This window comes from Erpetoichthys calabaricus, chromosome 7 (assembly GCF_900747795.2).
Source record: "Erpetoichthys calabaricus chromosome 7, fErpCal1.3, whole genome shotgun sequence".
NCBI lineage: Eukaryota > Metazoa > Chordata > Cladistia > Polypteriformes > Polypteridae > Erpetoichthys > Erpetoichthys calabaricus.
The window spans coordinates 176,907,661-176,925,674 of NC_041400.2; the positions used below are offsets into that span (position 1 = coordinate 176,907,661).

General features: G+C 37.1%; 1 protein-coding gene across 2 annotated transcripts in view; it reads left to right on the top strand.

Moving 5' to 3' along the window:
- epg5 (ectopic P-granules autophagy protein 5 homolog (C. elegans)) overlaps window positions 1-18,014 on the top strand; it is a 124,358-nt gene that overhangs the window by 98,047 nt on the left and 8,297 nt on the right. For both annotated transcript variants that reach the window (XM_028805745.2, XM_051930026.1), the window contains exons 35-43: window positions 413-488; window positions 575-678; window positions 3,741-3,916; window positions 8,277-8,462; window positions 8,545-8,751; window positions 13,509-13,653; window positions 13,788-14,030; window positions 14,695-14,914; window positions 16,721-16,936. In XM_028805745.2, the coding sequence (XP_028661578.2) occupies window positions 413-488; window positions 575-678; window positions 3,741-3,916; window positions 8,277-8,462; window positions 8,545-8,751; window positions 13,509-13,653; window positions 13,788-14,030; window positions 14,695-14,914; window positions 16,721-16,936 (1,573 nt within the window). The remainder of the gene's footprint in view (window positions 1-412; window positions 489-574; window positions 679-3,740; window positions 3,917-8,276; window positions 8,463-8,544; window positions 8,752-13,508; window positions 13,654-13,787; window positions 14,031-14,694; window positions 14,915-16,720; window positions 16,937-18,014) is intronic.

Below are 18,014 nucleotides of genomic sequence, written 5' to 3' on the forward strand. Positions count from 1 at the left end.
TCAAAAAATGCACATATAGTTATGTTACTTTTTTAACAGTGCTTTAAGTTTAAAATCAATATTATTGGCACCCTTGCATTTTAGGTATATCATGTACGTTATGTTCAATTGGAAGTCTATCAGATGTTGATCACCAGAATATGTTACTTGGGTGTCCATTTATATACAATAAAAAGATTCCTTACCAACTTGCATGTAGTGTTTTCAGAGCAGAAAATGAAAATATGACTTGGGTGCTGTTAAGGCCATCCTTTTCCTATCTTTTTTTTTCCTTTTTTCTGGTGATTCTGTACATAATATAGCTAAAACGCAAGGTGTCAATGAAATAAACTAATAACATACTGTATACAATGTGTGAGATGTGCACATTCAAAGTTTCGCAGTTTTAAACTTTATTTTTTCCCCACTTTAGCGATTAGAACTTTGCATAACAAGATTGTTGGACTTTTTCAACCATGGATCCTAGTTCTTGATACTGGAGATGCAAAGTATGTATATACAGATGTTTTATTTATCATTAAATGATTAGCTTCTATTTAAACAGAAGTTAATTTGACTTCATTTGCTTTACCAGCAATCCCCGCTGTTATCCATGGATGGAGACTGACTCTGCTGTTGCTGCTAGTATGGTTACATTGTTTACTGAATTAATTGATATGTTGCATGGAAAGTTTAAAGGTAAGCAAAGCATCCTGTGCTCTGTTTAAGTTGTTTATTTACAAATTTGAAGTTAATAAGACCCAGACAGAGGAAACTTATTATAATGCCAATACCAATGTCAGTTGCATATTCAAGTCTGGTTTCAACTGTACAGTTGCTAGTACACTTAGATATTATGTTGAATGGTACGTTCAGTTGCTTAGCTGCTATTTTATGCAGAGTTATGTTAAAGTACCTTGTTAGCCATTGTGAATGTAGTGAAAAGTCAAACAAAATGACACCCTTTATTTTTAAAGTACCAGAAAGAAAAATTGTTTTTATATAGTTCTACAATTGGAGCACTAGCCTATTCTGAGAATTGATCAGGTCCGGTCAGGCCCTGTCATTCTGGGTAACAGAGCTAGCAGCCTTGTAGTTTATATACTGTACAGTGATAGTGGTAATTCTTTTTCTGTCTGTCAGTATACTTGAATCACAGTTTAAATATAAATGACATGTTGATGAGAATTTTGAAAACTAAAGCATTTATATATCTGTATTTTACTGTTGGAAAGAGCTGAAAGTAATTAACTTCCCACAACATGCAAGCCTTGATATTCACAGATACATAACTACTTATCTGTCTCTTTGGAAAAAACAATGTAAAAAGCTTGTCATTGCTTCCTGTGAAACTGAATTTTTTTTTTTAACTTCCTCTGGAAAGAACAGTCTCTGGTCCCTTTTTATATCTATAATGGGTCTGTTAACTTCAGATAGTATTGTGTTGGGACAGAGTTTAATTCTCTTTTGTTAAGAGATATGAATGGTTAATAAACAGTTTATGCAAAGCCCTTTTTTAATACTTTTTGGATTTATAAGCATTCGTTTTATCTATAAATATCCACAAATATATATATACAGTACATAAAATCTAATACACTGTATCGGTAGAAGCAGAACATTTCAGCTATGAAGCCTTGCTCAGTAGCTGAAATTTTGTGTGTAGCTTTCTTTAGCTATTTTCTATTTACAGAAATACACATTTGTGCATTTGCCTGTTAAATCCTTTTAAACAATTAAAAGGCATTGCATCATCCTATCCACCCCTTAACCTGACATTGACTTAGAAATGCAAGTGTTTTTAAGAACTGAAGGTATTTATTCTTAAATAAACTCAGATAAATGAACATAAAGTACAAAGAAGAAATGAGTAAAATTCCTGTTCAGGTCTATCTTTTTTATAGATCTACATTATAATGGATTGTTAAGTACAGGAGTATGTCGCCACTTACCGTTCACACTGTACATTTTTCATCTCCCAGTACCTGTTCTCTCTCCATTAATTTCTCACCTTTACTTTCTAGCTATCTGAGTACTTTTTTCTTCAGCCTCTAAATTCCTACCTCACTGTGCTTTTATGGGGCGGCTATTTAAACACCAACCAGGGTTAATTTCAGGCATAACAAATAGCCCTGTAAAACTTTGAAAAAGCCAAAAAAGAAAAGTTTTCAGCGTCTTCTAGAGTCTCCTGTGCTTCAGATATTCAGGAGCAATCCTGTTTTTAGATATAATTTTTATAAGACAAATGTGTTAAAAGAATTTCCCTCTAGTGTAGTGCTCTCTAATCACTAACTGAATGTAGGAAATATAATACTTTGCATAATTTCTTTGTTTTTAGCATATTATAGTGCAGCTACCTCACCTTGACTGACATTCTCTGGCTTTTGCCTACTGTTGACAGTAAATCCACTGCATTCTTTTGGCTAACAGGGAGAAGTCACTCGGTGAGAACATACAGTATATACACAAACTCTGGTTGTCACTATTTCAACATTTAACACTTTGATACAATACTATGAAAAGTATTGAAATTCAATGCCATTTTCGATACTGAAGTATATAATGTAACTCAATAAAAATCTTAAAATAAATTGCAATTCTCTATACAATAAAATCTTACATTGATGAAAACAAGTAATAGAAATTGTAGTCTTTATAATTCAAATATTTCGAGTAGTGCAATCGTTTGTAAGAGGTAAGAGTAAAGTTCTGTAAACAATAAAAAGTTAAAGAAGTCAACAGTTTCTTACTTAGTGAAAACAGATGCTTTTACTAGGGTAGTACAATGAAATGTTATAAATGTCATTAACCTTAATTGAATAAGTAGTGTAATTATTTGTAAACTGCACACAAAAATATTAAAACAAACATAAATAAATACTCAAGTAAAAAGAGCAATAATGTGGTCTTTTGTAAATAAATGTTCAGAATAGTAACACATAAACAGACCACTAACAAACTTAAAGACTTTTTGTTATATGTAAACAGTGCACTTTGCATTTTTGTTTAAATAAACTACAATGTCTTTGTAACTTCTAAGTGTTTGCAAGAAAGACTAGCATGTCAGTGTGGCCTTCCGTGAGGCGTGCCTTTTGGTGGGCTGCAAATAAGCCCCAAAATATTAAATAAATGCTGTAAGTTTATGAATAGCCAGGGGGGTAGCGCCACTGTTAATGCAATTAAGCACTTTAAAGTTATATCGCCTCACATTTTGTAGCAATTGTGATGAAATATAAATTTAAAATTGCATGTAATAAAATAAATTAATACCCTATAGCAGCACAATATGTGGTGACAGTTTAAAAATCAAGGGAACGATGGAGCTATAGTGCTAAAGATTTGTGTACCTGTATGAAGAGCACAGAATGAAACTGGCCTGCAGGACAAAGTAACTGCAGAACCTTAATGTTTAAATGGTTTCAGAATAACGTTTTAACCTACAGAAATAAACATCACAATACTACTTCAAATGCAACTGTAATAATAAGTATATTATTGAAGTAATTTTAAAATGTTAAAATCACTACCTTTCTAAATTTTGATGTTTTTGAAAACCCTAACACAGATATACCTAGCACCCCAGTAATATGAATATTTGTAAGCAGTGTAAATGTAATAACTGCATGTTTTATCTGAAACTCAAAATGAGTTTGATTCTGGTTAAATTACAGTAAAGATATTAAGTACTTTAGCAATGTATTCTAGTATAATTTTTATCTTAATATATTTTAACATCCTGAATATATTTTTGCTTGGTGCAGACAAGTTGCTTCCTGGACAGCAAGGGACAATGTGGCTTCATCTTATGCATTACTGTGAGACATGTACTGCATCGAAAATGCCAGAGTACATCCTTTACACCTACCATAAAATATACAGCAAACTGCAATGGAAAGACTTGCACCCTGATCAAGCTCTGATGGAGCAATTCTTCAAAGTAAGAAAAAAAATTAAGTTTTCCTGCTTACTTTGTTAAAACAATTGCCAGATTTATTTAATTTGGTAACGTACATATTGCATATATCTGTATAGACAGGGGTTGATATATAGTAAGTGGTATGCAAGTATGCATATACAGCAAAACGTTTTTCTGTCATAAGTGCCAAAATGCATACCTGTTTTTTGCTCTACAAGTTGGAGCACAAGATATCATTACTCTAAACAACTGAAGTAAGTCAAAAGAACTAATTTTGACATGTAAATTACGAAGTTTCAGATTACTATGGTTATACAGTATCCTAGTTGAACAGTGAAAGCCTATGGTAGCATCTGTGTGTACAGACGGGGCTAGCGTTAATCCTGGTATATACAATACAGCTGTTCCAAAGTTATGGCAAACGGCTGCCGTTGTGGACTTATTCTGAACTGTGGAAGCAATAAGAATTTAAAGAGAATTGTGCAATGGGTAAATAAGGAGCTAATTAAGAAACTGCAAAGAAAAATCAGTTCTATAAGGTGCAGAAGACCACTAATTCCAATGTTAATTATAGGGCTAATGAGATGTAACATGACTGAATTCTTTAACATTTTGAAGGAAAGTAAAACCGTAGATTCCAGCTGTTATTTTAAAAAATGTTCAACTAAATTGTTAAAGGTAGATTTTAAACAAATATGGTTTTGCCTTCACACAATAAACTGAATACTCAACTTGATGTCATTTTAGAGGAAATTGGTAAATTGAATTGGCGAGTTTGTTGGCCTGACCTGGCTTTTCTTTTTAAAATTGCCCTAATGTTCTGATTTTTATGTGCTTGAGAGCTGCTTTAATTTAACTGATCACTTGGTTTCATAGTGTACTATATTTAATCAGGTGCATTGTCAAGCTTCTTAGTTTCTGTTTGTGGAAAGGTGCCATGAAGAAAATTAATGTGTTGTAGTGACTTTGTGATGAGGAAGTAGATGTGTTTGTTAAACTAGGCAAGTTTCACTATACACACTGGTGCGCATGGAGTCATTAAACCCTAACTAAAAATTTGGAGACTTTTTGTAGCGATTAGAAAGTGCAATGACTTCCAGACTTTCAAGAAATCTGTACTGAACATTTTCACTGCTTCTTATCTAATTTACTTGATATTGGTGGTATATTTTGGGAAAAGTCTACTGCATTACATTGTCAGGTAGAGCTGACATATTAGACAAAAATTAATATTTGAATATTCATATTAAAAATAATTTTATATTCTAATATACTCAAACATGGGTAAAAATTCTTAGTGCCATATACATGTCTATGCTGTATGCATTGTTATTTATATTTTATTTATTATTATAAACATTATTACATTTTTGTTTGTTACACATCTGCAAATGATGTTAAGCATATAAAGTTACATAAAAAAATCAATTGAAAACTGCCTCCTGTAAACAAATGTGACACTTGAAAACACAGGCCTTCACTAAAGCATGGTTCTCAGGACAGAAGAAGTGATGTAATCAAAATGAAAGTGGAATGGGGCACAGGTCCCACTGCCTCTTTACACACTTAATACACATAAGAAACACTGTGGGGGGGAGTTATGATTGTTCAAATATATTAAATACAATCTTTTACAAATTTTTATTCATTTATCTGTCATTCTTTAAAAAATTCAATTGATTGCCGCAATGAATGCTTAACAGTTTTAGTAAAATATAGTTGTAAGTCGGGGTGTGTCATGTTTAAGAGTTAACTGGGAAGGTATCAGGTGCAGAATGATATTTTTAGAGTGCTGGATAAGTATTTAAAAACTGCTGTTTGTACTAGTGTACTGTATACAAAAGTGCAAAGCAGTGAGGCCAAAGTATGTTTTTAGAAGCAAATGTCTGTCCATTTTTCAAAAATATAAATAGTACCATACAAAAATGGATCTGTATCATACCACTATACTCAATGTGTATAGAGTGACATGATGCCAAAATTAGTGTGCTATAAATAACACTAATTTGAATAGCGAAATTAATCTATCCAACTCCTAATTGGACAGTGTATATATGAGCTCAGTGTAGCTGTGGGATAATTCATGCTTTTATTGAAAATGGTAATTTCAGGGTCATTTCAAGTCATTACCTCCTTCTTTTCAGATGCACATGCTAACAAGAACAAAGTGGATCTGTTAATAACTTTGATTTCTGAATTTGAAGCACAGAATGCATCATTAAATGCATGTGACAAATTTCTGATTTTTGATCCATCTACTTGGTTAAGGAGAAGCAAGAAATATGCAATTTGGGAAAACAATTCAGAATGTGGCTGAAACATGAGTTTCTCTGCTTTGATGCATGTTCATATTTGCAAACTGATCACTTTGCCCCCAAGTCAGCAGTTCAACTGTGGTTGAAAACAGCGTATCACCGGGTATTTTGTGAACAATGAAGATAGGGTGACAGTGAAGATGAGACAGAGTCATACAGGTTCTTAATAGAGTACTACTAAAACATTATGTTAATAAGACCCAAACATTATGCCCCCTTGTGGCCCGGGGACGTATAAGCCACCTCCCGGTCCTTCCAGGCGTCCCGGCTGGGTCTGTCCCCCAGCCTCCTGTGACAACTTTCAGACAACAAGTATTAGTGCTAGAAACAGAAATAGTCCTATATGAAAGGGTCCTGCTGAAGGTATGAAAAATATAAAAAGAAGTTAATACTTAAGTCCATTCAAATTCCATGTTTCATATTTATTAAATTGTTATATACACTGCCTGGCCAAAAAAAAAATCGCCACCAAAAAAAAGGTCACACACTCTAATATTTCGTTGGACCGCCTTTAGCTTTGATTACGGCACGCATTTGCTGTGGCATTGTTTCGATAAGCTTCTGCAATGTCACAAGATTTAGTCCCATCCAGTGCAGCATTCATTTTTCACCAAGATCTTGCATTGATGATGGTAGAGTCTGACCGCTGCGCAAAGCCTTCTCCAGCACATCCCAAAGATTCTCAATGGGATTAAGGTCTGGACTCTGTGGTGGCCAATCCATGTGTGAAAATGATGTCTCATGCTCCCTGAACCACTCTTTCACAATTTGAGCCCGATGAATCCTGGCATTGCCATCTTGGAATATGCCTGTGCCATCGGAGAAGAAAAAAATCCATTAATGGAATAATCTGGCCGTTCAGTATATTCAGGTAGTCAGCTGACCTCATTCTTGGAGCACATACTGTTGCTGAACCTAGACCTGACCAACTGCAGCAACCCCAGATCATAGCACTGCCCCCACAGGCTTGTACAGTAGGCACTAGGCATGATGGGTGCATCACTTCATCTGCCTCTCTTCTTACCCTGATGTGCCCATCACTCTGGAACAGGGTAAATCTGGACTCATCAGACCACATGACCTTCTTCCATTGCTCCAGAGTCCAATCTTTATGCTCCCTAGCAATATTGAAGCCTTTTTTTCCGGTTTGCCTCACTGACTATTGGTTTTCTTACGGCTACACAGCTGTTCAGTCCCAATCCCTTGAGTTCCCTTCACATTGTGCGTGTGGAAATGCTCTTACTTTAACTATTAAACATAGGAGTTCTACTGTTGTTTTTCTTTGATTTGATTTCACCAAACGTTTAAGTGATTGCCGATCACGATCATTCAGGATTTTTTTCCGGCCACATTTCTTCCTCGAAGATGATGGGTCCCCACTATCCTTTCAGTTTTTAATAATGCGTTGGACAGTTCTTAACCCAATTTTAGTAGTTTCTGCAATCTCCTTAGATGTTTTCTCTGCTTGATGCATGCCAATGATTTGACCTTTCTCAAACAGACTAACATCTTTTCCACGACCACAAGATGTGTCTTTTGACATGGTTGTTTAAGAAATGAGAAGCAACTCATTGCACCAGTTGGGGTTAAATAACTTGTTGCCAGCTGAAAGATAATCGCCCATGCAGTAATTATCCAATAGGAGGCTTGTACCTATTTGCTTAGTTAAATCCAGGTGGCGACTTTTTTTTTGGGCCAGGCAGTGTATATTACGCTACAATTAAACTTTAAGGAAAATATAAATTTGTGTTAATATTTTACTGGAGAAAGTGCAGTAAATTCATTCTTGTTATTAAATTGTTACATATGTTACACTACTATAATAATTCTTTACATTTATATAGCGCTTTTCTCACTACTCAAAGCGCTCTCCACACAGGGAGGACCCGGGAAGCGAACCCACAATCTCCTTACTGCAAAGCACTACCACTGCGCCACCTGTGAGGTCATGAAACTAAGTACGCTATAGACTTGCAATATTTTACAGAAAAAGTGTAGTAAATGTATTTTTGTATACTCATGAATTCTCAAAGAATATAATTAATCAGCCTAATATTTCTTTGCAGGTGGAAAGAGGTAGTCCAAAAAGTTGTTTTCTGTTCTTGGGAACAGTTCTGTGTGAGGTGAACTGGGTGAGTGTTTTGAGAGATGCCTTAAATCCCCATCCCTGTCCAGACTCCCAGTTGATGGTTGTCTACCTGCTGTATTTAATGATCTTCTTGGCCAAGGAGGATGAACTAATTTCCAAGCCCGTAAGTTTCAACAGAGAACTTTTCTTTATACTTAAATTTTAATTTCAATGCAGATATTTTAATCTTCTCTTTCTTCTCACAGGAGTCCCCTCTTCTAAGCCTGCTAGGCCAGTCCACATCTATTCCGTGGAATTATGTAGACATTGCTTCCTATCAGAACATCCTAGGCTATGTTAATAGCCATTACCCACCAGCAATTATCATCAAAAAAGATTCTTCCTCTGAACTGACTGTGAAATTACTAAGAATGGCAGCTGGTTTTGATGCTGGAGAGAAAATACCTCATCAGGTATGTAATATATGTAGTCTTTTTATTAGGGATATCATTTAATTTTTTTCAGTTATTCTGTTATAGTTCAACAAATCACTTGAGTATTTATTCTGAATCACCACTAGTATATTATGTTGCACAATAGAAACATTTTAATTTTTTTTTTTATGTAATGCACTTACATTTAAGAAACAATTTTGACTGTAGTACTGTATAATTAATATAACATGCAAATACAATTATTATAACATACACATACAGTCATGGCTAAAGGTTTTAAGAATGGCACAAACAGTAATTTTCACAAAGTTAGCTCCATCGGTTTTTATGATGGCAGTTTGCATATACTCCAGAATTGTATGAAGCGTGATCAGATAAATTGCAATTAATTGCAAAGTCACTTTTTGCCATGAAAATGAACTTAATCCCAAAAAAAAAACATTTCCACTGCATTTCAGCCTTGCCACAGAAGGACCTATTGACATCATTTCAGTGGTCCTCTAGTTAACACAGGTGAGAGTGTTGACAAATATAAGGCTGGAGATCACTCTGTCACGCTGATTGAGTTAGAATAGACAGGTTCATTTGTTGTGAAGAAGTCTTCATGGCGCCCAAGAAAGTCCAGAAAGTGCCAGGACAGTCTCCTAAAGTTGATTCAGCTGCGGGATCGGGGGTGGATGGGGTTCCTTTGGACTCTGCAGTTGTAGATGCTCTATAGAGAGGGCAGTGGGGTCCTGGTGATCTTCTCTGCAGTCTTTACCACTCTCTGCAGGTGTTTGCGGTCCATAGCAGTAGTGTTGCTATACCATATAGTGATGCAGCTGGTCAAGATGCTGTCAACAATGCAGCTGTAAAAGTTGCTGAGGATCTTAGTCAACATACCAAATTTCCTCAGCCTCCTCAGAAAGTACAGCCGCTGTTGAGCCCTCTTGACTAGCTGTGTGGTGTTAAGTGTCCAAGTGAGGTCCTCACTGATGTAGATGCCCAGGTGTTTAATGCTGCTCACCCTTTCCACTTCAAGCCCTCATATGAACAGTGGTCAGTGAGGTCTCCTCTCCTTCCTCATGTTCACTATTATCTCCTTCGTCTTGTCTGTGTTGAGGGTGAGGTTGTTGTCCTCACACCATGATGCCAGACTGTCCACCTCCCTCCTGTAGGCCACCTCATCCCCCCAGTGGCACTGCGGTGTTGTCTGCAAACTTTAGGATGATGTTATGTTTGTGGGAGGCAACACAGTCGTGTGTGAACAGGGTGTAGAGGATGTGGCTGAGGACGCATCCCTGTAGGGTGCCTGTGTTTGTGATAATGGTGGCTGAAATCCTATTACCAATCCTGACAGACTGGGGCCTGCCAGTCAGAAAGTCTTGGAGCCAGTCACAGAGGATGAGGTGCAGGCCAAGTGCAGACAGTTTATGGGGGATAACCGTGTTAAAGGCGGAGCTGTAGTCAACAAAGAGCATCCTGATGTAGGAGTCTTTGTTCTCCAGCTGGGAGAAGGAATAATGTAGTGTGGCCGCGATGGCATTTGAGATGGACCAGTTTGGCCAATAGACATACTGCAGGGGGTCCAGAGGGTCCAGTATGCTGCTCTGAATGTGGGCCAGCACCACTCTCTCAAAACACTTCATGATGATTGGAGTGAGTTCTACCAGCCTGTAATCATTCAGGCAGGTGGGTGGGCTTTTTTTTTTAGCAAGGGGGACGATGATCGTAGTCTTAAAACAGGATGGAACTGACTGAGGGAAAGGTTGAAGATGGAGGAGAAAACATCAGCCAACTCGTTGGCACATGCTCTGAGAGCCCGCCCAGGGATGTTGTCTGGTTCAGCTGCCTTACGGGGGTTGATCTTCCTTAGTGCTTTGTGTACCTGACCTGAAGAGACCATTGGGGGAAGGGAGAGGGGGTTGGGTGGTCCAGGTGTATGTATGCCTCCACTCTGTGTTATTGCTGGATGTCTCAAAGCGGGTGTAGAAAGTGTTGAGATCATCCGGCAGACTGTCTGTGGAGCTGATTGTGCTGGTGGTGGTCCTGTTCTGTTCTGTGATGTGCTGTAGGCCCTGCCACATACTTCCAGAGTCAGCAGTAGAATAGAAGCCCTCCAGCTTCTCTCTGTACTGCCTCTTGGCTGCTGTGATTGCTTTTCTTAGTCCGTACTTTACAGCTTTGTACTCCGTCTCAGTGCCTGATCTAAATACAAGAGAGTGAGCACGCAGCATGTGGCATACCTGACTGTTTATCCACACACCCCTTTAGCCTTACTGAAGGCTGCGGTGCGGTCTCCTCGGTGCACAGAGTGAGTCTGTAGCTGAACGGCGCATTCTGGGACTTTGTCTGAAAGCCAGGTCTCAGTGAAAATTAGAGCGCAGCACTCTTATTTCCCACTATGCTGTAATCCTGGCTCTTAGCTCATCCAGTTTGTTTTCCAGAGACTGCACATTGGCTAGCAAGGGTAGTGGTGGTCGGCTAGCGCGGGCTTTCAGCCTAGCGTGGAGCTCTCCCCTCTTGCCTCGCTTGCATCGCCATCTCCGGAGCACTCTCCTGGGGTCAGCTTGGTCACTCGAGCTTGGTGCTACAGGGTCTTCCTGGGTGTGGTTGTGGTTTTGGCTGCAGGAGTGAACAATGAACTGTAGCTCAGTTGGTATAAAACCGGTAAATTCCAGAGGACTGTGTGAGTTAGCAATGTCCAGCAATGCCTGTCTGCTGTATGATAGTAGTGCAAAGCATTTGTGTGCTGTAAAGAAGGCGAAAAACAAAAACGCAAAACAAAACAAAAAACGGCATGGAGTAGAGCGAGCAAACGCGTCTGCCATGGATGGCGCCATGATGAGTTAATTTACATTTTTCATAATTTACATAGTTCATTTACATTTAAAAACTTGCATTGCTTTCTCTTCTCAACAAACAGCATTTCCTTAAGCCAATTCAACCTGCTGTTGTAAATGGTTTTGTTCCTTTGTTGGATTTACTAGGCAAGATAAGTTACAGCACTTGCTAATGTGAGCCAGTAATTGTAAAGTTTTAGTAGCGGCTGGAATGATTGATGGCTTTTTATCTATTGATAGTTTTTTAAACTACAGATAATTTGCTTTCTTAAGTTTAATTTCCCTTGTGTGTGCTTAACATGGATTATCTCTTTGCAGCCATGACATTTGTCTAAAGAAACAGTGGAACAGAAACACCTATGTTCAAGCAGTTTTGCACTCACATCAGACATATCAGATTGGGGGGGCATATAATCGACAAATATAAAAGATAAATAATCGAGCATAACATCGCAAGAAAATTCTGTAACAATGTTTACTGTGCTATGTTTCATGCAGGTGTTAGAAAGGGTGATTTGCTGATCAGAAAAGCTTAATAATGTCTCTTGTCTTGGCAACGTTTCCTTCTTTTTTGCATTTGTCACTTTTTCCTGTGTTAAATTTCTTCAGACTACTAATATTCAGCCTTATCTCTATCTGCCAAAATTATCCTATTTTGGGGAAAGTTGTGCATTATTACTCCTTACATCTTGAGAGATTTCAGTGTAGATTTTTAAATTTCCAACTCTGATAAAGGACATGGGTACAAAAAGCAATCCTTACAGATAGAAGCAACTCATTCAGAGTCCCTAAAAATAGATTTTAATTCCAGTACCCTCTACCTTTCTCCCCAAAGAAGTGCATCCAGTATAAAAGCTTATTTTATGCACACTGCTAAAAATTGCCTGTAGTTTTTTAAAAAAACACTTTTACATTTCTGAAACAGACTAGCAGACTATTGATATTACATGTTTAAATGAAAAATATAGTGGTGTACAGTGTTCATTTGCATGGTCTATAATGAGAATGTTAATTATCTATCCAATCTGTATCCCACTTAATTCAGTTCAGGATAATGGGACAGTCTGGTTTAAAAAAAAAAAAAAAAAAAAAAAAATCTTATTTGCGATAGTAGGGGGCAGGTTGAGGAGACCGTAGAGAGGTGGAGATATGCTCTAGAGAGGAAATGAATGAAAGTCAGTAGAAACAAGACAGAATACATGTGATGAAAGTCAGTAGAAACGAGACAGAATACATGTGTGTAAATGAAAGAAGGTCAGTGGAATGGTGAGGATGCAGGGAGTAGAGTTGGCAAAGGTTGATGAGTTTAAATACTTGGGATCAACAGTACAGAGTAATGGGGATTGTGGAAGAGAGGTGAAAAAGAGAGTGCAGGCATGGTGGAATGGGTGGAGAAGAGTGTCAGGAGTAATTTGTGACAGACGGGTATCAGTAAGAATGAAAGGGAAGGTCTACAGGACGGTAGTGAGACCAGCTATGTTATATGGGTTGGAGATGGTGGCACTGACCAGAAAGCAGGAGACAGAGCTGGAGGTGGCAGAGTTAAAGATGCTAAGATTTGCATTGGGTTTGACAAGGACAGACAGGATTAGAAATGAGGACATTATAGGGTCCGCTTAAGTTGGACGGTTGGGAGACAAAGTCAGAGAGGTAAGATTGCATTGGTTTGGACATGTGCAGTGGAGAGATCCTGGGTATATTTGGAGAAGGATGTTTAGGATAGAGCTGCCAGGGAAGAGGAAAAGAGGAAGGCCTAAGTGAAGGTTTATGGATGTGGTGAGAGTCTCTTTGAAAATGAGCATTTTTAAGACTAAATACAAATCATAACCAATTCAAGCTTTAGATGTTACTATTCAAGTGCATTACAGCAAATTGAACTTAACATGTTCTTAATCTTGAAGACACGTCCACCTTTTGTTCTAGAGAGTAAAACATTATGTGTTTTGTTTATAGCATATGACTCTGAAATGTCAAGCATTTTTGCACCTTGTGGTTGAATTCTTATGTGCCTTGGACCAGAGTGGAAGCATCAGCCTTGTGGCCCTGGATAAAGAAATGGAAAACCTGCTAGAAAATATGATATTATTTAATCCACCAGGTATTTATTTTAAAAGATTCCTAAATATTAATAAGAATGGATAAGTTCCTAATCGTCACTGACATGTCTGAAGTCTTTCAGATAAAAACAAGTAAAATAAAAATAAATATATGTAATATTTTCTCTTTTTCCAGAGACAGACCTTCAGCAACGACACATGGCAATATGTGGTCTGTTTTCAGAAATATTAAAGCTACTGAATACTGCCAGCATATCCACATCTGAGGCTCTACAGAACAGTCTAAGGAAGTGGGTGGAGAGGAAAGCCCGGTCACCATTGGTTATGCCTCTTCTTACAGCGGCCTGCCGTAGCCTTGCCTCTGTTCAGCATATGGCTCACATCACTGAAGCGTGCATTTTTGCCTATTTTACAGATGGTAAGATTCAGGGCTATAAGGCTAGCAACCAAGACCATAGACTATTACAACTCATGCTAATTGTGTACATTTCCAGATTGGCCAGCTAACAATTTATTATGCAATTTTTAGTTACTCTTAATTGTGGACTATGTCTTTTTTTGTAAAATATTTTGATTAAAATGTTTTTACCAAAACCCCCATTGGATTTAGATAGAATTGTATTAATTATTATTTACATTACTATTTAATGTGAAATTTCCAATTTCTGATTTTGCATCAGAAGCATCGGACTTTATAATGTATAGCCATTGCTTGGACACATTTCAGCCCTACAGCATTTCTGCTACTGCATATAGTAATTGATTTGATTTTTAGCCCATAACAGTCTGTTCTACATACCTTTTAATTCCTTGTAAAATATGACATTCTCACCATTCCTCTCTGATTCAGTATTTTATTAACTTTTATCTTTTTGTGTTTTTTCTTCCCCCTAATACGTATGATTTTTTTAGCACATTTTGTGTTAATCAGAAACTTTTTAAGTTTGTTAAGGCTGGTGTTTGCCTTAATAATTATGACCTTCAGGTATTTTGTGGTTTTCATGTTAAGATGTTTTAGAAAAGCAGTTATAATTGATGAATGTCTCCGTTTCACCTTTCTGGAACCATCTTTTTCTTTATAGCTACTTGCCATGATCAGTACTCGGGTTGGGGTTCTATCCTTGTTTCTCTTCAAGTGCCAGAACTAACAGCAGAGGAATTCTTGAAGCAGTGCCTCACTTTGGGAAGCTACTTGACTCTGTATGTCTATATCCTGCAACTCCTTAATCTAGAGCAGACTTTGATCTGTGAAAAGAGATGTCTTATTCTACTAAGAACCTGGATGGAAGAAGTGTTTCCCAGGTTAGAAACATCACCAGAAACCTCGTAAATATATTGAGTTCCTAAATAGCATCAGAAATAAGTAGTTTCACTGGAGCATTTTAAAATTTATGTTTGAATGTGTAGTGCAGTTGTTTTTCTAATCACAACTTAGATTTATAGCCCATTGATTGTGTTTTATGTACTTTAAAACTATAGATCTAGAGTCTAAGATCTGTTGAATTTTTGTTAGTGTTAGTAGTATTTCTTTTTACTTGTTATTGGCTTTGTTACAGTTAACACCCATTGATATCCAGTAACATAAGAATTTGATTAATCAAACTGTCCGTATCGGGAATGCACAAGTGCGCATATGTTTCTTTTTAAAGGCTATAGTACTTATTTTTGCCCATACCAGGAATTTTAAATTGATGTAACATAGTTTGAAACCATATAGGCTAACAATGTCTTTTTGACTTCATGAACGTCAGAAACATTCCACATTAGTGGTTGATACTGTTAAAATCATGTGAGAAAGTGAAATGAAATCACTCTTGTCTATTTCTAAGACGTAATTTACAACTGTTTATAAAGACTTGTTTAGCTGTCTGTTACGCATCCGTCTCAGCATTCCAATTTAAACAGGTTTGTCACTTCACTGTCACTGCTTACTAAATACAACACTTTCACCTTAAGTTTCTTTGTCTGTTTTATTCATTAATTCATTTTCCAAACTTACCTAATACAATAGTGGGTCACATAACGTAAGAGCTTACTCCAGCAGTATCTGGTGCAAGGCAGGTACCATTCCTAGAAAAGATACCAATCTGTTGCAGGACATACTTACCTAAATGAGACAAATTCACAATCAGAAATCAACACATCCTGTCTGTCTTTGAAAGACGGGAGTAAAATAGAATATCTGGAAAAACTCAGATGGACACAAGTCTTAACTTTAATGTGTATATATAGTAGTTTTTTGATCCAAATGTTAGCAACTATAAATTATACTTTTATTTACACATATGCTTCAACATTTTTAAATAACTATACTTTTCCTGCATGGATTGCATGTTTTGTCAGGTTTTCATTTATAGGATGACAGATATGCTTAGTTGAATTTAGTAGCATTGGGGATGTATGAGTGGAAAATTACAAGAAGGATATACTCATTTACCAGAAATAAAATGGAGTTTAACCTATACAATACAGAAGCAATACCCAGCATAGTACTATTTAAACAGCAGTGAATTTGTAGAGCAGGAGTCATAAATTGAACCTTATTCATATACTGTACATTATAGTATGCACACATTCTTGAGAGTACTGTCCTTATCGCCTGTTTTTATCATCCATTTTTTCATGCCAGAACACAGTCATTTCCACATTTATTTTTCCAGTACCACCATGCATTTCTTTATTTTTTTAAACTTATCTGTAATAAATAAATGATACTATTAAAACAAAGTAAACAAGTTATGTATGGACTTCTGTTTCTGTATTGGCTGCTAGACCTGCACTGACTTTCTTACATCTTCCCTGAAGAAGGGGCCTGAGTTGCCTCGAAAGCTTGCATATTGTAATCTTTTTAGTTAGCCAATAAAAGGTGTCATTTTGCTTGACTTTTCACTGCATTCATAATGGCTAACATGGTACAAAACCCTAGTACTACATTAATAGAAGACATAAATACATAATCAAACAGTGAAGCTAAGAAGAAAATAATGGACTGCATTTTGTAAGATAACACAACTAGTTTTTAAATGGCATATGTTTCCATGCACTACACTGAGACACACAAAGTTGTTTAATACAATAATATTAATATACGTTATTTCCATCTTTTAGTAATGCTTCAGATGAAAGCAAGCTGTTCTTGTGGTGGCATAAAGCTCTAGAACTGGTATTGATACAAGCCGAACAACCTGATGTTTGTGGACTGCGTCATCTGCTGCAGACTCTTCTTGCACTGCAGACTCGGCTCAGTCTTTTGGGGGAGGAGAGACTCGCATCTGGAATTCTTGGAGCCATAGGCCTTGGGCGAAAGTCCCCACTGTCCAGCAGGTATAGAGCTACTTTTCCTATTTTTTGTAAAAAGAAGTAAGATTTTCTTAAATATATTTTACATTATCATTTCTATGTTGTAACCAGTATCAGGTTAACATTTTGATTCTAACCTATTAAGAGTAATAGAAGTGATTAATGTCTCGATGCATGCTCAATAATCCAGGTAAGGAAATCCTAGAAATTTGATTCTGTTCATCTGGACAAAGTTTTTTAAGTGGGAGAAATATTTCGAGACTTATCCAAAGATTGGTCCATCCCAAGGATCGGGTCCCACGGCACAAACAGAGTAACATAGTTTACGCAGTTAAGTGCCAGGAGGAGTGCCATGAATTGTACATCGGGGAAACCAAGCAGCCACTAGCTAAGCGCATGTCACAACACAGAAGAGCTTCCACGTCAGGCCAGGACTCCGCAGTCTATTTACATCTACAGGATAGTGGTCACTCCTTTAAAGATGAAGAGGTGCACATCCTGGACAGGGAGGAGCGCTGGTTTGAGAGAGGAATCAAGGAGGCCATTTACGTGAAAAAGGAACGACCATCTCTGAACAGAGTAGGGGGCCTAAGGGTACATCTGTCGCCATCTTACAATGCTGTGATTGCAGCCATTCCTCAACCCTCTATGAATGGTTCACACGTCTACTAATCAGTGGACAATTTGCATATCACTGATCAACTGGCCCTTTGTCAAAGGTGCTAGTTTCTGTGATTAAGCAAAGGTACTGTTTATAAGGTTGGGGAAACCTGCAGTCAATTGAGACTGAGGAAGAGACTTGGATAAATCTCGAAATATTTCTCCCACTTAAAAACTTTGTCCAGATGAACAGAATCAAATTTCTAGAAGTGATTAATCATGTTGCATTTTTCAACATAATCCCTGTAAGCACCAGTTACTTATTTTTTGATGTTTGCAAAGCTTTCCAGTGCCACTCACTTAAGTCTGGAGATAGTGTGAAAGAAGAGTTAAAAGTTAAGAAAACACCTTTTAAAAGTTAAGCTGATTGAAACATCATGGAGATTCTTTTAACACAGCCACAGAATTTCAGATAAAAGATGGATTTTCAAGCTTCTACATA